Below are 20,631 nucleotides of genomic sequence, written 5' to 3' on the forward strand. Positions count from 1 at the left end.
CCGCTCACCAGGGCCCTCCCAGGAGGTGGCGGGCAGCTCGGGGCCCCACAGACATGCTGTGACCATCCTGCTCGAACTAGTCTTTGACAAACTAATAAAATAAAGGGATTTGTACATTGCTCTGGCCTCTTCTCATCCGTTGCTTTCCTGCACCCCCGTGTCAGCTCCCTCACCCTGCCAACCTCAGGGCTGGTATCTGGCAGCTCATCACACATGGGCTGGCCCCCAGCCAGGCCTGCACAGGTGCAGGAAGCAGCCACATGTGGCTCCCAGAGTCGTGCTCATTCCTGCTGCCTTCCTCTCCACAGGCACCTGTCCTCTCTGGGGCTGGGGACAAGACAAAAGGGATGTCCCACAGACACAGCATGAGAGTTTCTCCCCTTTCCCCTTGACTCCAGGACTTCCCTCACTGAATGACTGGGGATAGCCAGGGGTCCAAGGGGTGTTTCTGAGGGGTCACAGCCTTCCACCACTCCAAGACAGGAGCACGAGGCTGTAGGCATGGGGCACCTCATGCCCCCACACCGAGGCAGAGGCCCTGGCACTGCCCAGGCTGGGCACAGCTCAGGAGGCTTCAGCCTGGTGCCAGCCTCGGCTCTGACTGATGTGCCATCATTTACCAGCAAAGAGCTCAGCTGTTACCCAGGCGGCATCAGCAGAGCAGTCACCCAGAAAAGCTTCTGTCAGAAGGAAATATGAGGGTAGAAAACGGCAGAGATCTCGCAGGCACGGTCTCCATCACAGGCAGGCTGTGAGCTGGCACGACAGTGCAGGTGGGGAGAAATCCCCACAGGCCTCCCTGGGCAGTGAGGACAGGGCAGGGGAAGGGCTCTGCTCGGGGCTGGTGGCAGGGAACCACAGTGTCCCCATGTCCCCATCGCAGCAGGGTCCCCGCTGTCACCTGTCCCCACCGTGGGGACGCAGCGCCCCCTGGTGTGGTGACAGCGCAGGACAGGGGACACAGAGAGCGGGGACAGCCAGCGGGGACAAGAGGGACAATCCTCGACAGACCCCCCCTGCCAGGGCCTTGCTGTGGCCAAGGGAAGGAGGCAGTGGAAGGGAGAGCAGCTCAGCACCCTCCTTTCACCCCTCCAAATAGCCACAGGCACCTTTGTTAAGGAAGAGGATTTATCAAAATTATAAAAAGACACCACAAATATTTTTAAAAAAGCCCCATCTGGGAAAACATCTACCAGCTCAAATCCCCCACCCTCCCCTCATTGCCCCAGTACAGGGAAGGGACACGGGATGTCTGGGAGGGGGAGAGGGAGGCTCTGCTCCCACAGCTGTCTTTGCCAGCAGGCTTTTGGGGACAAGGGGACAGTCACATATCTCATCACTGCTGGGGAGCCTGGTCAAAGCAGAGCACCTCCCATGGGAGGCTCCTCAGCAGCCACCTTCAGTGACTGATTTTCTTTGGCCACTTGCCTTTGGGACAAGCCCCCCACACCCCAGAGAGGAGGTGGCAGAGGGGGGCCCTGCCAGCATCCCCCCATTCTCCCCAGCACACAGCTGCCTGTTTGTAAAAGTTCCCAAGAGCAGGACACACCAAACTGAGCCTGAGGTCACAGCCCTGCCAGGCTGGCAAGGAGATGAGCCAGCTCCTTGCCCCACCTATGCTATCTAAGCTCCCACCCCAAGAGCAGGCAGGTGTTGCCTCCCCGGGTGCAGTAGCTTCATCAGGAGTCGTTGGGGAGCCCAAAAAGCTTGACAGTGCCAGCCTCCCTGCTGCTGTCGTATTTGCCATCTTTGTCGTCACAGGCAAAGGCCAGCAGTGGCCTCTTCGGGTGCCAGGCCACTGTGAAGGTGGGGGACTCACACTGCACCTCCCAGAGCTTCTCTCCTGCATGGAAAAGGAGCCACATCAGCTTGGAGAGCCTCCAGCCCCCTCTGCTGCTCACCTCCCCAGAGCCCAGCAGTGCTGCTTCCCTCAGTGGAGAGAAGAGGCAGCACAAACGCTGCTCCAGCGCCTTTTCGTCACCCAGTGACAAGGTACAGACATGACAGGCATGTCTGCCACAGACTACTGAGGCAGAGGCTCCCCCTCATGGCGTTCTGCTTTGCACAGCAAAGTTCTTCCTTAGCAGGCAGATTTTCCCTGTGTCTTCCCAGCTCCACCAGCACTTCTCATCCAATTCCCTCCTTGCTGTTCCCCGAAATAAAACCATTACCTGTCTCCACCTCGGCAATGTCAATGAAGTGATCTTCTGATGCTGAGGCCAGCATCTTCCCATCGTGGCTAAAGCTCAGCGTCCGCACGGGCCAGTCGAGCCTGCAGCAACCGAGGGGAGCAGACAGTGAGGCACTGTCACCACAGCCCTCAGACAGGGGGAAAACAATTTTGGGACAGCTCTACCTACCTGGAGAAGCACCTCACACACACCAGCTCATCCACATCCCAGAGGCTGACCAATGCATCAGCACTGCCTGTGGCAAAGTACTTCCCCATGGGATCAAACTTGATGCAGATGCAGTTGGAAGGATGGGCGTTGATGGACTGGATGGGTTTCAGTTCTGGGTAGCTGTGGAGGTGAAGGGAGAAGGTAGGGAGCAGTGAGAGAAGCACAGGGATTCCCTACAGCAGGGCAGGCAGGAGGCACACCAGGACTGGAAGCAAACCTTGCCAAGGCAGGAGACACTGAATGTCCAGTGAATGAGGCAAAGCATCAGAGACCATTTCAGGGAGCTGAGCACAGCCCACAACTGTGGCAACCTCAGCTCTAGGCAAGCTCATTCCTGCCAGAGGGCAGGGGATTGCTGGGATGTGGGGCTCAGGTTTCCCAAAAGCAGCAAAGGCACTTGCCAATGACTGCAGCCAGCTCAGCCACCCAGCCCACCAGCAGCCACGGGCACCTGCCTGAGGATGTTGATGCAGCCATTCCCATTGGTGAGGAAGAACATGTTGTTATCGTTGTTCCACGAGATCTCGTTCACCTCAAACTTGAACTGTTCCTCAGCTTTGGAGCGATGAGTCTTGGCATCAATGAAGGTGACCACGTCGTCCTTGTTCCCCACAGCAATGGTCTGTCCATCAGGGCTCCAGCAGATGTTGATGTTCTCACCTGAAGGGACAGAAAGGCAGCAGGTCCCACTTCCATTCCAAACCATTCCCAAAGAGGAAAGACTGCCAGTTCTTCAGTCTAACACACAAACCCTGCACAGTGGCTATCCAGTAAAACCAAACTTGTGAGAAGTACAGCTTGGAAACAATATGCCATACCCCATTTTAGCCAAGATGGGACCACAGCAATCACCTACCAGGTCAAGCCAAAGATCATCTAAATTATCTGTGAGATCCAGAAAAAGCAGAAGCCAAAAATAAATGCCTTTGAATAAAGGTAAGAACATAGCAGGTTGCTGTTACACAACCTTACAATGCTATTCCCAGCACCAACAACTCAAAATTGGACATTTCCAAGAGCAGAGATGGTATTTGGGTTAAGCCTCACATGAATTCAAACTGATTTTCTGAATCCACAAACTTTTATTTCCACCATGGCTCTCTGCAAACATGCCTTTCCCCAGTCTCCAGCCTCTCAATCTACTGACTCCAGAGACAAGAACAGAGAACATTTTAACAGCCAGCACCGTATTTCAGTAGTTCTACCAGTCCTGACCCCACAGTAAATCAGCTCTCACACAATGAGTGCAACACAAATACAAAGCAGTTAGCAAAGATGCCCCAACCAGAAAGAACCAGAGGAAAGGTCCAAAGCTCTGTGCCACTGCAGATGGGTCGCCTGCAGGAACTCACCTTTGGTGTTGACAGTGGCAATGCACTTGGTAGTGCGGACGTCCCAGATGCGGATGGTTTTGTCCCCTGACGCTGTGACGAAGAGGTCAGGGTTGCTGGGGTGCCAGCAGAGCTGATCCACGCTGTCCCCGTGGCCCCGGTAGTTGTTCTCCTTCACCTGGAGGGAGAGGGCAGACGATGTGAGGATGTGCCCAGCCCTGCTCCCACTCCTGCCCCACATCCCAGCACGCTGCATCCCCGCTGGGACACACCCGGAGCCGCCACCAGCCCAGCCACGTCCCGCCCACGGCCGGCCCGGACACAGCATCCCCGCCAGGCAGCGGCTCCACTCCCGGTGCACACAGGGTACCCATCCCCGGGCCCGGTACCGATCACCGGACACACTCCCGGTTCCGGACACCAGCCCAAGCCCCCGCACCCGGGATGCCCAAGGGCTCCCGGGACCGCCCCGCACCATGCCCGCCCGCTGCCGGGGGATCTCACCAGCCGGTCCTTCTCCAGCAGGAACACGCTGGCGGTCTTGTCGAAGGAACCGGAGGCGAGGCGGCGGCCGCAGCAGCTCCAGGCTACCGAGTGCACCTTGGCGCCGTGCGCCGGGAACTCGCGGCTCCGCGTGTTGGCGCGGAACAGCTCCTGCATGGCCTGCACGTAGGGCGACACCGCCATGGCGGGGCCGCCGCCACCGGCACCGCGAGCCCCGCGCGCGCCCCGCCCCGGCACCGCGCCTGACGCCACTTCCGCCGCCCTCCCGCGCCCGGCGTGGCCCCGCCGGCGGAGCGGAGCCGCCGCCCGCCGCCGAGATGGACGACAGCGTGGTCCTCCTCAGCGATTCGGACTCGGAGGGCTCCCGCTCGCCGCCGCCCCAGCCCTGCCGCTCCCGCGACTCGCTGCCCGACCCCGCCGTGAGTCCGTGGCTCCCGCCGGGCACGGCACCGCTGCCCCACACAAGATGGCGGCGCTGCCATCGCGGGCGGCGATGGGAGCCGCGCTCGGACAAGCGGCGGCGGGGGCGGTGGGGGCGGTGGAGGGGGTGGGCGGGTGTTCCCCGGTCCCGTCCCGTCCCGCCCCAGCCGCGGTCTCAGGGACCTCCCACCCTGTTCCCAGCCGGGCTCGGATCCCCGCGGGCGCCTCCCGCCAGCAGAGCCCCGTTCCACAAGCGTGCCCCGCACGGCTCTCAGCCTCCTTGGCCGTGTACCCTTAGAAAGAGCCCGGTGCCTGCCATAGAGTGTTGATGAGCCCTCGCTGCACCTCGAGCAGGGTCCGGCGCTGCAGGCTGGGCTGCCGGCGGGGTCGGGTCCCGGGATGCGGTGGGGCGGGTGCCGCCCGTGTCCCCGGTGCCGTTCCCGTGCTCTGTCCCGTTGGGCGGGTGCCGCCCGTGTCCCCGGTGCCGTTCCCGTGCTCTGTCCCGTTGGGCGGGTGCCGCCCGTGTCCCGGTGCCGTTCCCGTGCGCTGTCCCGTTGAGCGGGTGCCGCCCGTGTCCCCGGTGCCGTTCCCGTGCTCTGTCCCGCTCCGCCGGCGGGTGCGGGGCCGGTGGGGCCGTGCGGCGGCGGTTCCGGCACGAGGCCAGGCCCAGACCGGGGAACGGTCGGTGCCCGGCCCCGCACCGCTGTCCTGAGTCCCTCACCTGCCGCCCTCCGCAGCTCCTCTTGCGTGCCGGAACCCGCTGGGCTTTGCCAGCTCCTTGGGGAAGGCAGCAGGTCTGAGTCAGGGGGAGTTAAATTGTCTGCTGAACGTGTTCCGTGCTTTGAGATCCTCAGGGGGATTTTTTTCCCCAAGAGCAAACAGGCTCTGGCCCCTCCTGGGCGTACCAAAAGCTTGGGAAGTGCAGTGCCTGACCTGCTGCTGGTGCAGGCACGGCTGCCCCTCGGACGCTGCAGCACCCAGCAAAGCCTGGGTGGCAGTCCCCAGAGTCTCAGGGCCACAGATCTCGGTGCCACAGATCAAAAGGTAGCTTTGTTTCCTGCCACTCCTCCTGTTCCTGCCAGTGCCTGGGTACAGGAGAGCTCCCTGTGCTTCCATTGTCCTCCCTGGACATGCCAGCAGGACTGGCATTTCCCTGTTGTGGGAAGGAGCTGAGCAGGCAGCCAGGTCTGCATGAGGACATGAGCCCTGAGGGGAGTGGGGAAGAAGAGCCTGGGTTGGGCTCAGGCTCTGCTGATCCCTGAACTCAGGGCCACAGGCCCCCTTGCACAGGCAGAAGGGTCTTTGCCCCTATTTTTCTAGGCCAGTACCCTTTTCCCTCTTGGACTGGGGCTACAGGGCCACCATAGCAGAGGCTCCTGGCGGGACAGGACATTGACACTGCTGCTCTGCCCCCACAGGAGATCATTGACCTCACCTGTGAGGATGCAAACACTGAGCCAATGGCATCGAGCAGCCTCACCATCATCGACCTGACTGAGGACATGTGCAGCCGTCCCCACTCCACCCCTGGTGCTGCCCAGACCCCCAGAAACACTGACCCAGCAGCACACACGTCCCATCCCCAACTCTGCCCCACCGCAAAAGAAGAAATTCAGGCAGTGGCAGAGCCGAGCCCTGGACCAGCATCACACAGCACTCCTGTGAAGCTCAGTTCCATCACAGACACAGCAGAAACCATGGAGGACTGCAGCTGCCTTTCTCCTGTCTCTGGGCGATACAGCTGGAGCTCAGAGGATTCTGGCACTTCTGCCTTTTACAGCAACTTGGACTCAGAGTCAGACTCAGACTACCTGTCCCCATCTCCCCCCAGCCTGGACAGCAACAGCAGCAGGAGAGCTGATAGCTCAGAGGAAGATCCTCCCCAGCCTTGCCAGGAAAGGAACCTCCCCCCGCGGCTGAGCCCTGCCCCAACCATTCCTGTAGTACCAGAAAAGGCCCAAAGGTCTTTGCCAGAATCAAGTGACTTCCCACCACACCAACCAATGCAGCAAGCCACCCCAGCCAGGACTGATACTGACAGCAAGGCCTTGCTGGACAAACTATACAATTTCAGCAGGAATGGAGTTCAGCACCTCTTCCTCCAAGGCATAGTACCTGACAGGGAAACACAGCAGGTAAGGTAAACAGGGCTTGGAGCAGCCCCTGCTCCCCTTGTCCTTTGCCAGGCAGTCAGGGGCTCTGGTTATTGCAGTTCCCTTCACAGGGGGCCCCACATTACAGCTGGGTTCCTCTGTATCCAGGGAGTTTTCACCCATTGTCTTGTCTTGTACACAGCAGAAACCCGGGCTCATCCCCAGTGGGAAGCTGAGCATGGTGCACACCACCGTGGAGGAGAACAGCCTGGAGGGCACTGTGTATTTCCTGAACGAGTTTGTCTCCTGCCAGCACCGTCCCCCCAAAGAAATCATCTGCTACCTGGTCAAACAGATGCTGTTGGACACCCATGAACAGGATATCCTGAGTGACATCTACACACTGCTGATGAAAATCCAAATGTATGTGTTCCCCTTGTCCCAGGGCCCTGAGGCTGGCTAGCTGTTCCCAGGGGTCTGCCTAGCATAAGGGTTATTCTCTGTGGTGCTCACCACAAACAGGCAGTGATTTCCCCTATAACCCAGGATAATCCTCCTGCCAACACACACACACCCTGGGCTCTCTGAGGGTGGGTCAGGGACAGCTTGTGACACAATGGAGCCCTTGGGGACAGAAGAGTGTGTTTGCCTTGCCCTGAAGCACAGGTCTCATTCTTCACTGCTGTGACATGACAGAAGTTCCTTCCCTGGGCTGCAGTAGTGGCTGGAGCAGCTCCCTCAGTTCCCTTCAGGCTTCCCACAGAGAGGTACGACATTTTATGAGGCCACAGGCCTAGGAGTCCTGGGTATCTCCATGGAGTATAGCCCCTGTCAAGTGCTTCCAAAAAAAATCTTGTGTTGTGGGGACGGGAAGGGGTGAGGGCAAAGATGCAAAAGAGAAGGCAGGGGAGGCACCTGAGAGAATGGGGCTGGGAGTGCTTGGGGAAGGGCTGAGGGGCTCCAAGCAGATGGTCAGGCAGTTCAGCACAAATGGACATGCTGTCCTTGCAGGCTCCATCCAGCCAACATCACCACCGTGGGATGGGACTGGGCACTGGTGAGATACATCATGGACAACCAGGTACTTGGCAGCATGTGTGTCACATGGGGCAGGGATCATCCAGCACACTGCCTGAGGGTGAGTGTTGCCTAAGGCTTCCTGTGCCTGTGCTCTGCTGCAGAGCTGGCCAGTCCAACAGCAAGTGCCAGCTGGATTTATCCACAGTGCTCCCTTAACCCTCTGCACAGTTTTAGGCAGGCTGTCCCACTGAAGAAGGCACAGCAACAGATAAGCCCTCTCTGGGTCACAGCAATAGTGCAATGCCCCTCAGGGTCTTGCCTGAGCCAGGCAGCTCCTCCCACAAATACTCCTAAGTATGTGCATCAATCCATTCCCAAGACAGCCAGCTTCCCTGGTGTTCCTAAGCCTGTGGCCCCACCAGACTCACATGCTCTCCATCTGCCCCCAGGAGAAGCCCCCTGGCCAGCTCCTCCTCCTGCAGTACGTGGTACAGACCCTGGAGGATGACTTCCAGCACAATCTGAAGTCACACCAGCTGCAGAAGTCAATTGCCAAGAAAGTGCTTTCATGTGACTTGTGCTTCTCCAATGTCAAGTAAGGGACACGTCCTCCTCATTCTCTAACCAGAAGCTGGGAGGCAGGAGCTCAGGGAACGCTTGTCAAGACTCCAGTCAAACTTTAAGACTTTCCAAGAAGCAGATGTTGGAGGCAAAGGGAAGCGTAGGGCCAACTAGGGGCTAGGAAAAGATGTATGAAAGCAAACCACCAGAGATGATGCAAGGCTTTTCCAGTCATGACAGAGTGGCTTTTCCCAGGGATGAGGTCATTTGTATTGCTCAGAACAGGACTGAGAAGGATGCAGTCCTGTAGGCAAGTGTATAAATCAAGAGAGTTCCTCTGTTGAGCTGCTCAACAGAGTTACTCCGTTAACCTGAGTGGGTGGAACACACTCTTCATTCTCAGGGCCTTTCCTCAAGCTCCAAGTGAATCTAGAAGTAAGAACACAGCAAAATGAGGCACCATTCCCAATAAAATTCTTGTTTCTGTCCCAGGGAAGTGGTCAAGTGGTTGGTGGCAGCAGTTACTGGAGTCTGGTTCTCCCAGCCCTGGGAGCAGCTGCAAGAAGCCAGGGCTGAACACAGCTCATCTTCACCAAGGCTGGCCAGCACTCAGACAGCTCAGACAGACCAGGCTCAGACAGCTTTCTTTGCCCAAAAGTAAGCTCCAGAATTCCAAACTCCCTGCTGGCATTATCACGGACCCAGTCAGGCAGAAGCCAGAGTCTCTCTCGCTGTCAGTTCAGGGAAGCCAGGCTGTACCTGTGACCAGCTTTGTTGGTGTCTTCTTTGGGTTAAAGACTCTCACCGGGTAAGAAACTGGCTCAGTGTCATCCTCTTGCATGTAGTGTAAGGCTGGAGCTCATGGCCCACAGCTCAGGCAGCCCCATGCTGCTCCAACACTCAGGAGAGCCACTGAGACCTCCTGGGGGTCAATCTGGAGATGAGCTTTGCTTGCAAAAGCATCAGATTCAGAAACCACCAATGGCCCACTGTATTCCCATGCCCCTCACTGCACCAGGCTGAAGTAGGGGCCATCCCCAAGGCTTTGCTTGGCAATCTGAGGGGCAGAGTCTCCCTGCTGACTGTCCCTCTCACCCAGGGCGATGCTCCTGCTCCAGAGGATGTTGTCCATGGCAGTGGAAGTGGACAGATCTCCCACCTGCAGCTCCCGTAAGATTGCAGACGACATATTCCCATTCATACTGAATATCCCTCTGAGGAGCCAAAGGTGAGAAAAGTGTGTGCAAGGCCTATGTGAATAATGGTCTTATCCCCAATTTACATCCACATCTGGATGCAGAAAGTTCTACAGGGTATAGAAAGACAGGCCAGTCAGCAAGAGCGTGGCTGTGTCTCCCACGGAGATACAACATCACCAGCTGAGCAAGTGGTGTATTGCTGAGAACAGTCAGTTCTTTCACTTGTTAAAGCTGTAACCTTAAAACTGTAAAGAGGGTCTGAAAAGCAGCACTGTGCATCAGTACAGCCAAGCACTGGCAAAGACACCACTGATTTCCACGGGCAACCAGATAGTCAAAAATATGATGCAGTTCCTACAGCTTTGCTTTGACATCCTTCTTTAAAAAATGCAAATTTGAAGCCAAAGCACAAGGGCATGACTGGCTCCAGTGTAAGCAAGAGACCACTAGGGCCCCAAGTGTTTCAAACTCACGTTTCAATGCCCAGCAAGCAGCCCTTCCCACCCTTTCAGCAGAACTCTGTGCACACACCAGGTATAACCAAGCCAAATTGTCTCTAACCAAGCTGTCACTTTGCCCAGGACAGATATAAACCCATCTACCCCTGACCCATTACCCTTGCTTGGCTGGGCTCCCTGCAAGTCAGCAGGAATGAGCCAATGCCACACAGGCTGCAGGGCAGGGTGAAATAAAGCAGCTCAGTTTGCTTTAGAGACTCTACTCACTTCCAGCTGCTGCGGGTCACACCTGAGGATGAAAACACGGCCATGGCCCAGCTGTGTTACAAAGGTCCCACCACATCTGGTGGTCTTCCTTCCACAGCATGGCTGGGTAGCCCCTGCAGTCACCCCACATCTGCACTAGGCCAGCAGCACAGCAGGAGGATGCTGGAACAGTTGTCTCTCATCATGCTGTGCTGTCTCAAACCAAAGTAAATTCTCCTGTGTTCCAGGGAAGCTTTGTTAAACACTATGGAGAGCCAGCTCCTGCGCTGCAGACTGCTGGAGCTGTTATTCCAGCATAGTTGTGATGTGCCCACAACCTCGTCCATGTCTCTGGACAAGATCCTGTATTTCCTGAGCCACTCCTCTGTGCTGCCACAATTTCAGGTATCCAGTCCAGCCTCTCCTTTGATTTGTTTTCCTCTGAGAAAACTTCTAACAAGCAAATACTGTCTCCTGTCCTAGGATGAAACAGCAACATGGCAAAGGTGGGATGAGATGCTGCAATACTTGAGTTTGCTGCTGCTGAGTTACCAAAGTGTAAAACTGGGTAAGTAGTACTTGTTCTGGCCCTAACATTCTCGTCTAGGGGCTGCAGTAGAACAGCCAAATTCCTCTTCCTCCTCTCATCACTCTCTGACTCGTGGCCACTGAATCTTTCAAAGACAGTGTGCCTCCATCCATGATAGTAACTGTTCCCAGCAAAGAAGTGATGTTGCATCAATCAGACCACCCACCTTGCTTGCTAAGTTTAGCCCCTGCAAAACAGCCTTTTCCCTAAAGGAAGGAAGCACTTCCCAGCACTGGAAAGTACACAAGAGGGTGCTTTGTACCCACTGTTGTCTAAGTTGCTGCACAGTGGGTATAACACAGTAGTTTATGAAGAAAAGCACAAGGCAAAGGGATCACAGAATATCCCAAGTTGGAAGAGACACAAGAATCATTGAATTCCACTCCTGGCCCTGCACAGACACCCCATAATCCCACCCTGTGCCTGAGAGCTGGAGCTCTGCCAGCCACGACCATTCCCCAGGAAGCCTATTCAGTGCCCAACCACCCTGTGGGATAAGAACCTTTTTCCTAATAGCAAACCTAAATCTCCCTTGGCATATCTCCAGTCATTCCCTCAGGTCCTGTAACTGTCCTACAGAGCAGAGATGGGAGCTGCCCCTCCTGAGGAAGCTGTAGACCCCAGTGAGGTCTGATCTGTTTCCTCAAAGCTTAACACAAGTAACCTAAGCCACTCATGTGGCTTCCCCTCTAGACCCCTCACCATCTCTGAAGCCATCCTTTGGGCAAGCCAGGACACTTTCAGTACTTAGTAACTGCAGGGAGCACCATCCACAGCAGCCATGGAAGGAGCAGCATTTCTGACCCCAGGAGAGTGGCACAGTCACAAAACACTGTAAAAACCTCTGTATTTTGCCAGAAGTCTCTTCCAACTTCAGGTGCTTTAGCCCAGGGTTAAGGCTGTCATGAATGCAGAGGAATCCACCATCATATATGCAAAGTCTCACTCTCCCTAAAGCCCTAGACAATCACTATTGTACTGTTGTTGGGCTCTTTGGAAACTTCTGCAGCTCCCATTTTGCCATTCACATAGAAGACAAGGATTATACAAGCCTTGCCCATTCCTGCTCTCTCCACATGCAGAATGAGCTCTGGGTGGGGCCAGTTCCTTCTTCCCAAAGTCTCGTGCAGAACCATTGAGGCTAACAAGAGGATCCGCCCCATTTCCAGCACTGCCTGTGGCACAGTGGGATCCATCCCTTTGGGTGCTGCCTCTCCACATCAGCATTTCCTTTTGCAGAGCACCTGCGGACCTCTGTCAGTGACAGGATGGATCTGATCGCTCAGAAGGCCAAGCCCAGGCTCCAGGACAGTGATGACATCAGCCAGCTGGATATTCAGCTGAAGATGAATTACTTCATCAGCAGAATGCAGGAGACCCTGGAGCAGCCTTTTCCCCCACAAATCCAGGAGAAATTGTTCATGCTGCAGGAGTTGTTCTACGTTGTCACTGCTGCCTGAGACAGCCGCTGCAGCAAGGAGGACAAAACTTCATGTTCTCAAAAGAGAACACCCCCCATCTCATGCTGCAGTCTCAGCATCATAGGGGTTTGCTTTATAGACTTCTTTTGAAAAGAGTTTGGTTTACATTGTCTCAGAATTTCCGTTCAAGTTTGCCTCCTTGTGCAGTTTTACAAAGCACTTTGTACACTTTAAAAAAAATGAACTCGTTATTTGCTGATTCTTTTGTCTTGGTTCCAGCACTGCCCAAAGAAGTCCAGAGCTCTGTCAGATCACACCATAAGGTCATGCTATAACCCCAGCCTTCCCAGTCTGTGAGATTCACCTATGGAATTAGCCTGTACCTCAGTACCTGAATCTGTTCCATGACTTTTAGCTCAGCATCCACTCCACAAGCACAGGGAGCACCAGCATTCAGAGCTCAGACTTCCCCAGCCCAGGTGAATCATGTGCTCTATCAGCAGCATTTTAAAGGGCAGCTAAAAGCACTACAACAGCACCAAACCACAACTTCCCAGAGGGGAACTGGGCACCTCTAGGGAAACACCAGCCTAGTTCCCACATCTGTACCCACCTCCACAGTACAGGTGGAAACACAGCATGCAAGCAACAAGAGAAAATCTCTGGAAGATGGGTTTGGATTGCTGAAGAAAAGAGACTTCATGTTTAGTTTCATCTGCACATGCCCTAAGATAGAACTGAGGCTGGCTGTAAACCCAGTCTCCCTGTGAAAGGGGAGTTTGTAGGCAAATATTTCATCTTACTAAAATGCTGCCAGAGCCTTATCCACCAGAACCTTCACCCCACACTGACTGGACTGCCCCAAATTTCTCCCACAGATACTCTGCCAGCACAAACACACACTGTGGACCTCAATTCCACAAGGATTTTATTGTCCTGTAACAAACAAAACCAAAACATACACATTAGGAGACATGAATACAGTCAGCAAATAAATTAATGTCAAATGAGAGCCTGATTACCAAGGTGCAAACAAGTGGTGACAGAACTGCTGGTTTGGGTGGGGAACTTTCACACAACACATCACTGTCAGTGTAGCTGAAGCTTGAGAGAAAGCAGTGCTACAAAAGGTGCTGCTTCAGAGGGGCCAGCAGCCAGGAAGGGAGCCAACCCTGTTTCACCCTCCAGGGAGAATGTTTGGTTTAAGAAGGCAGAAACCCTGGAGTTCAACAGTTACCACCTGTTAAGTAACCTCTGCATAATGTCCTGGCAACAGAGAAGGTTCCACTTCCAGATGTAAGGCTGCTGCTGGCTGAAGGACTCTGCACAATTGTGAGATCAACAGACCTGAGGAGATCCACAGCACAGGTGAGGATTACAGAGCAATGCTGCCTATGACACTTAAGGGATTAGATGGTAGCCAGGGGTTCCTTCCACTTTTCCTGAAAGCCAGTGTTAGCTGTTCCCAGGAACTGCTTCAGCCTAGGTCAAGGATCACATCCAGCTGTACCTTAGCAGGGAGCAGCATTCAGCCTTGGTCTGCCCTCAGTCTTCCCCCAGCCCTGTAGAACAAACTTAATGCTGATAAAACAAAATACCCCATCTGAGAAGTGTCTCCAGTGTCTAATACATTCTACACAATTCTAGGGAAAAAGAAACAGCAAAAACAACTCAAGCAGCATCCAGAGTGCCAGAACATCTGCAAATCTGCTGTCTGGAATGCAGGACAGTGCTGTTTTGCAGTATGAAGAGAGGAGGATTAATTGGTTCAAGCCATAACAGCTTTGGTTGCTTCAGCCTTCTTACAGGAACATGAAGAGTTGGAAGAAAGGGAATTCTTCCTCATTACTTCTAAGCTCCATTAGATTCTGTTCTCTGCCTTTCCAATGAGAACATTTTAGAATGGTCCCTTTTCCCTTCAAAAAACATTTCAAGAACAAAAACCATGGTCACACTGGATAGTGAGGGAGTGCCACATTTATACTGATTCACATACCCCATCTTCCTTCTGGCAGTTAATGGTCCAGTTTTCAGTCCTTGCTTGTTCACATCATTTTCTGCTTGATCTCTTGACAGAACCAGTCCTCCTGTTGGTCCTTCAGCACTGAGCAGGACAAGATAACCAGATTCCAGGCATACAAGCCAGGTGCTCACACACCACATGGAATCCTGTCCAAAAAAAACCATGGCTCAGGGTTTCACTGTGGTGTGGTGTACTGGGAAACATCCAGAGCAGCCTGGCACCCTAAACCAGTGCAGTGCAGTCGACAGGATGGTTTACATTGGTTTAGGTCTGGTGGAGGAGTTTTTCCAAGACTGGTTTTAGGCAGGACAGTAATGACTGTTTCTTCTTCTGAGATGAAAAGCTGGAAAAGGAGACTTTCCTACTTTACTTCAGCACATGGGACAGGGAAGCAGAGCCTAAGACACCCTGAAGCCTGCTAAAGACACTGGAAGCTTTCCTCTAGAACCCAGTGGGAGTGAGCACGTTCAGATCCCGAGGTTTGATATTGTGGGAACGTGGAGATTGTTTCCTCCCATCTGTGCCTGGAATGTCCATTTTGGGTGGCTTGAAGGTGACTGAATCCTCTGTCATCCTTGTAGCCTGAGCACGCATCAGCTCCATTGGGGATGGTTTCTGGGCACCCTTATAGGACTGAATGGTAAATCCTCCTGATGAAAAAAATAAAATCACAGTAAAACCCAGGAAAACCAGTCAAATCCTTTTCCTACTGCTGCCAGGAGTGAGCAGTGTCACTGATACTCAGCACCACAGTCTATAAATTCCAGCAGCTTCTTATCATCTGAAGCCTAGTCCACATCTGGGGCTGGCACTTCCAGTCCTGGCTGCATCACAAAGATTAAAAAGCTGTCACCTTCACACCCTGCCCCTCCCACTGCACGTCATTGCAAGTTATTTCTATCTCCAGATCCCTGGCACAGGTTTACCTAACTGCTCTATATTTAGGCACAGAAATTATATGACTAACACACATTCCCAAGGTGGTCCTGGAGAGTAAAAAGGCAAGCAGAATAAGACTCCAGAAAGAGCCACCAAGTCTGTTGTGTGAGAGTGTCCCCCTTGCTCTTGGCAAGGCAGATTTTCAAGGACATACCTGCATCACTGGCCGACTTCTGGAGAGCTCTGGGTCCAAAAAAACTCCATCTTTCAGACGGCAATCTGTCCCCACCGCCTTCCATAGCAAAGTCTGAGCCAGCAATAGAAGTAGAGGATCCCTGACTAAACCAACTCCTAAGGAAAAAAAATTAATTGAGATGTTTAAAGCACAAGAACAAATATTTCAAGTGCCCCCACTATGCCAGGAACTTTTCATGTAGTTAAAAGAGGCAATTTAAGAAATTTTAATAGGTTTGTTACCTATGCATACTCAAGTTCCACAGGCTTCCAACATTGGATCTATCCAACACTAATCCTCATCAGGTTCTAAATTCCACCCTGTACAGTCCCTCACAGGATAAGGTAATTTGTAGCAGGTCCTACCTGAGCAGCCTGTAGGAAACCAAAGGAGGTAGAGTACCTGTTTTTATGCCTGGGGGAGGAGTGGGGGGTGCTGCTTGGAGTGGACTGAGCAGAAGAATTCTGTTTGTCATCTTTTGTTGACTCTCCATTCTGCATTTTTAGGTTCTGTCAGGAGGGGCAAGAAAAGCAGAAGCAACACAGCTTAAATACAGGACATAAGGAACAACACCCAATTTTACTGTCAAAATCACACAACTGTTTCTATCACAGTGATAAAGTGTAAGTGTCATCACACCTAAAGTTGTATCCAGTATTACAATACCTGCATACACCCTTTTAATTTTCTCTCCACATCAAATATAAGCATTTTGAAAGTTCACTTCAGCCTACAGGAAGGAATATCAGCACTCATAGGAAGGCAGCAGAGCTCACTTCAGCTACCTGGCTACTGGTCTAAATGCCACAGCACCCATTCATCTCCAGGACTTCTCAGAGCAACAAAGCTTTCAGTCCCACCAGTTCTTTAATGAGGGTGAGACCAGTTCTCACAAAAGGTACAAGGTCAGGAATACCAGACCCTGTGATGCAATTAGTGTACATCAGGATGAAAACATTGCTCTGGAACAGAGATGAACCTGGGCACAAAATAAACAGGAACTGGGTGTATGCAAAGCATGTTATTGCAAGCTGTACAGTACAAACTGAACTTTGAAGAAGTCATTTGAAGGGCAGTTACAGTTCAAACACAAAATACACAGGGTACCTTGTAACGTTTCCTGTGGTTATTCAAGCCACACTAATGAAATTCACAGACGCAGTTATTGAAACTTTGGCCTCGTGGGAGGACACTGGAAGAGTTGACTATTAAACTGGAAAAATTTTTTTAAGAGCTCAGTAGCCCACAGTAACCTGTTCATTCAAGACTTTTGTTTTCACTAAGAAACATCTGGTAACTTCCACAATGGAAATGCACAGTTCTCTTTGGACACATAGTTGCAGAAATCAACTGCAGGGCACCATTCAAAAGCACAGCAAGAAATCAGATTGTGGAGGGCTGTCCCCACTTGGAAAGACAACTGTCACAGTTTGATATTACAGTGAAACATGACAGATCTCAGGAAAAAAAAAAATCTTTCAAAACTACAAAGGCTAATGTTAACCTTAAAATAAAAGTGGGTGAATTTTCCTACACAATGAGCTAAAAGCCTTCAGGAGAAGCAGCTTAAGGAAAGTCTTGGCAACATGCTCCAGAAGTTTTGTCACCAGGTCAATATTAAACCAGACAAATTCTACATGGAGAAATCCAATGGAAAACAAGCCTTACGTGGACTGCCTCAGCCACTCGATGGTACTTGGTCTCCTCAGTGGTGAGGCCTTTGTGGGGTGTGTAGCCAGCTTCCCTCAGCCCTGCCTGCTGCTCAAAGCGCTGGATGCTCTCCTGAGTCTGCTCTGCAACACACAAGAGCACAAATTCACACAGAATGCCACCACAAGCAGCTCTAGCAACTGAATGCAACCCTCACACATTGTAACAAGCTGAGGCAGAAAGATGAAGCTGGTGAGAGATTCTGACTTGACAACTACCCTGAGACACAGGGCTGTCAGATGAGCAGTGTTTTTTTCCCCTAAAATCCAGATATACCACAAATGCAACACCTGTAATTAATCCCATCTCATCCCAGACACTGTATCACTCCTACTCACAACTTCATTAATCTAGGAGAACCCAATAAGTTGGACACTTTAAGTGGCCCATTGCATTCAAGGGAGCTTCACAGATCATGTTTTAACTACTCCCACTGATTTTAGATCAGGTAAAATAAGCTACTTCAGCCAGATACAGAGCCAGCATCTAATACACTGATATCAACTTCAGTTCTGAAAAACATAAGCACTTTCTCCAAACCCCAGTGTAAGAGGTTCACTCCCTAGTGGAAAAAGAAGAAAAGTCAAAAGCAATCAAAGCACAAAAAGGTCAGTGGAAAAGCCCATTGTCTTCTTTGAAACAGATAACACTTCCCATTTTAACATTATTTTCAGATCCTTGTTATTTGTAGCTGCTGAAAGAGGAGGTAGCAAGGACAGATTAATACAGAAACAATTCCTCTTATTGCAAAAGGGCACATCTTGTCTGCAAACATAACTGACCCAATTTTATTTTAAAGCACTGTGATTTATGTTTTGAAGTGCTGCAGTTAGCAAGGCAGCTGCTGCTATTAACAACAAAATAGCCAGCAAGTGCTCCATTAGTGCAGTCTGTCAGCTCTCCTCTCTAGCTGGGTTAATGGTAGAGCTCTGCCTGTCATTCAAAAATAGCAAGTTAATAAGCAAACAGAGCAGCAGCAGCCTCTGCACTCCAGCAACATGGACTGCAGTGTCCTGCCAGCAAACAACAAACTGTGCACTCCTCCCCCCGCCCCTGGAAACACAGAAGCACCACATGTGATCTATTCCCCAGTTCCTTGCTTCCTTCTAGAAACATCCTCTGAAAAAAACAAACTCACACAGCACCAGAGCAGAGCCAGTCTGAACCCAAGAGTTCTCCAGGAATTACCCGAGGCACCACCAAGCTGGAGGACCCTCAGTGCCCAACACACACGTGAGAGTGTGAGAGGAGAGTTCTTACTTGTGATGAGGGAGTTCATGATGACATGAGTGGCTTTGGCCTTCACCACAGGCACCTTGTTCACACTTTCTGTGGACGATGAAGGAGTTATGACAGGTTTCACGCTGGCATCCCCGTCCTCATCCTGTGGGAAGCAGCGGGGACAGTTTGAGATGGGAAAGAATCTCAGCACCTGGCCAGGACACACCTGTAACTACACAAGTGAGACAAGGCCATGCTGCCCTGGCAGCAGCCTTATCCCATGGGAGAAATCCCTACACTGCGCTCACTGCAGCCCAGGAAATGTTCCAAGCCTTAGAATTCACAGCAATGAACAAGAGACTTGCATCCAGCATTTGAAAACCTACCAGGCTCAGAGCAAACAAGTTATTAGACCAAGTACAAAAAGGTCAGCAGGAAAGAATCCAGAACATCTGTTCTTCTCCTAAATGCAAATCAGACTTCAAGGTCAACTGGGCAAAAAGCACCAAGAGCACCTTCCACAGGCAGCTCAAGCACCAGCTGTTCACAGAATGGCAGCCACAGAGTAGAGCCTGGGGGGAACAACTTGTTCCTTTCTCAGTGTGTCCAGTAGTCACAGTTCTACCACTGACCACAAAACCCCAGCAAAGAAACAGAAAATAAATGCTAGAAAACAAAATATCTAGTGAAACATTGACTTCCTCCACACAAAACAGGAATTCTCTGACTGGAGAGTTTATTTTTTCTACCAAACCATAGCTTTTGGTTGTCTCCCACAAGACATTTAAAAACCAAGGAAGTATAAAGTAGAGGTTAAGCTCAAAGGGATGCAGAGCTACATACTTCCATCCAACAACAGTTAGCTAAATTTAGAGGCTTTTTTCTTAGTTTGAAATTAAAAAGGGCTGGTCCTGCACTCAAAGCATAGAATCCCAGAACAGTTTGGGTTGGAAGGGATCCTAAAGATCATCTAGTTCAAACCCCCTGCCGTGGCTGGGGGACACTTTCCACTAGAGCAGCTTATTCAGAGCTCCCACCAGCCTGGCCTTGACCACTTCTAGGGATGGGACAGCCACGGTTTCTCTGTGCAAACTGCACCAGTGCCTCACCACCCTTATAAACGATTTACATCCAACCTAAACCATCCTTATGCTCTAGTTTAATTAGACCTGGTTGCTGAGAGATTTTTAACCACAAACACAGAGGAAACGCTCAGCACACGCTTGTCCCACCCATACCGGGGTATGCTCAGAGCAAGGCCAGGGCTCTGTCCCCGAGGGTCCTGCTGCGAGGGCAGGGGCAGCGCCAGCCAGGCAGGAGGGGTGTAAGGACAGGGGGATGCTCAGGAGAAGGGGGATGCCAGGACAGGGGGATGCTCAGGAGAAGGGGGATGCCAGAGCTGCGGGCTACCCAAGGACATGCCGGGCCAGCCGGGCCGGTACCTTCGAGAGCTCCTGGTACTTGCGCTCGGGGATGACCGGCTGCTTCCAGAGCACGCTGGCGCACAGATCGGCGGGCGGCGGTGTCATGGGCGCCGTGTCCTCCAGGGCATCATCGTAGCTGAAGGCCCGGCGAGGAACGCCGAGGGGCAGCGACATCCTGCCCGAGCGGGCCCCGCCGCCCGGCTCCAGCGCTGCGGAGAGAGCGCAGCACTCAGCCCCGCCGCCGCGCCCGACCGAGCCCGGCGGAGAGCGCCTGGTGAACCTTACCGGGAGCGTCAGGCTGCCCAGAGCTCATGGCGGAGGCTCAGCGGGGCTCGGCGAGAGGTGGCAGGGCCAGGCCCGAGGCGGCCATAGCGGAACCACCGGGAGCCGCCACAGCCGGGGGTTATTTACGCCTGCGGGGGCGCTTTTATAGGGGCGCGGTCTCGCGAGATGTGGTGGTTCCGCGTGGGGCACGCTGGGAGCTGTAGTTCGGGTGGACAAGGCGGGGATTACCGGAGAGGCGGGGCCGGAGCGCACCCACGGCCCTGGTGGCGGGGCTGGGTCGTGTCTCGCCCACATGTCCCGTCCTCCTGCAGCCAGGAGGTTGCTGGGTCAGCCCACAGGGCGCTAGGTCCTGGAAAACCAATCCTGGAAGCTGGCAATTCCATCAGGGAACAGGAGTACGTGGCAGTCTCACTGTGACACCATTACTACAGCTGCTCCTTCCTCCTGTCAATGGAAGGGTGACCTCTGCTGCCCTCCAGTTCCTCGGCAGGGAAGGGATCCCAGCCTGCTCTTACAGGCTGTAGGCACGGGGGAAGGACGCAGCACACGGCCCTGCTCTCTGCCTACAGCACAGTCAGCAAAAGCCTGAGTGCTGCCCACACCCAGCCCT

The 20,631-nt window shown here is 53.0% G+C and overlaps 3 protein-coding genes across 5 annotated transcripts; 1 reads left to right on the forward strand and 2 right to left on the reverse strand.

Annotated features, from left to right (window-relative positions):
- Window positions 1-1,110: 1,110 nt before the first annotated feature.
- Window positions 1,111-4,451, reverse strand: THOC3 (THO complex 3). Its single transcript, XM_033073088.2, has 6 exons — window positions 4,238-4,451; window positions 3,755-3,911; window positions 2,858-3,062; window positions 2,361-2,522; window positions 2,172-2,272; window positions 1,111-1,843 (listed from the first exon to the last, which is right to left on the reverse strand). Exons 1-6 carry the CDS (start codon window positions 4,418-4,420, stop codon window positions 1,680-1,682), a joined length of 972 nt encoding a protein of 323 aa, XP_032928979.1. The 5' UTR covers window positions 4,421-4,451; the 3' UTR covers window positions 1,111-1,679.
- Window positions 4,452-4,508: 57 nt separating this feature from the next.
- On the forward strand, window positions 4,509-12,495 carry SIMC1 (SUMO interacting motifs containing 1). Of its 3 annotated transcripts, none has more exons than XM_033073011.2 (10): window positions 4,509-4,656; window positions 6,076-6,792; window positions 6,953-7,173; window positions 7,762-7,831; window positions 8,220-8,365; window positions 8,824-8,988; window positions 9,431-9,559; window positions 10,483-10,639; window positions 10,718-10,802; window positions 12,063-12,495. In XM_033073011.2, the coding sequence occupies exons 1-10, from the start codon at window positions 4,555-4,557 to the stop codon at window positions 12,281-12,283; spliced, it is 2,013 nt and encodes a 670-aa protein (XP_032928902.1). In that variant the 5' UTR covers window positions 4,509-4,554; the 3' UTR covers window positions 12,284-12,495. The 3 variants fall into 3 exon arrangements, with proteins under 3 accessions (XP_032928902.1, XP_032928903.1, XP_032928904.1); XM_033073012.2 differs by having other exon boundaries at window positions 6,956-7,173; XM_033073013.2 differs by lacking the exon at window positions 8,824-8,988.
- Window positions 12,496-13,155: 660 nt separating this feature from the next.
- Window positions 13,156-20,143, reverse strand: KIAA1191 (KIAA1191 ortholog). Its single transcript, XM_033073014.2, has 7 exons — window positions 20,022-20,143; window positions 19,755-19,945; window positions 18,352-18,475; window positions 17,050-17,174; window positions 15,784-15,890; window positions 15,361-15,497; window positions 13,156-14,917 (listed from the first exon to the last, which is right to left on the reverse strand). Exons 1-7 carry the CDS (start codon window positions 20,047-20,049, stop codon window positions 14,709-14,711), a joined length of 921 nt encoding a protein of 306 aa, XP_032928905.1. The 5' UTR covers window positions 20,050-20,143; the 3' UTR covers window positions 13,156-14,708.
- Between the last annotated feature and the right edge of the window lie 488 nt (window positions 20,144-20,631).

The sequence above is a fragment of the Catharus ustulatus genome, chromosome 15 (assembly GCF_009819885.2).
Source record: "Catharus ustulatus isolate bCatUst1 chromosome 15, bCatUst1.pri.v2, whole genome shotgun sequence".
Classification (NCBI taxonomy): domain Eukaryota; kingdom Metazoa; phylum Chordata; class Aves; order Passeriformes; family Turdidae; genus Catharus; species Catharus ustulatus.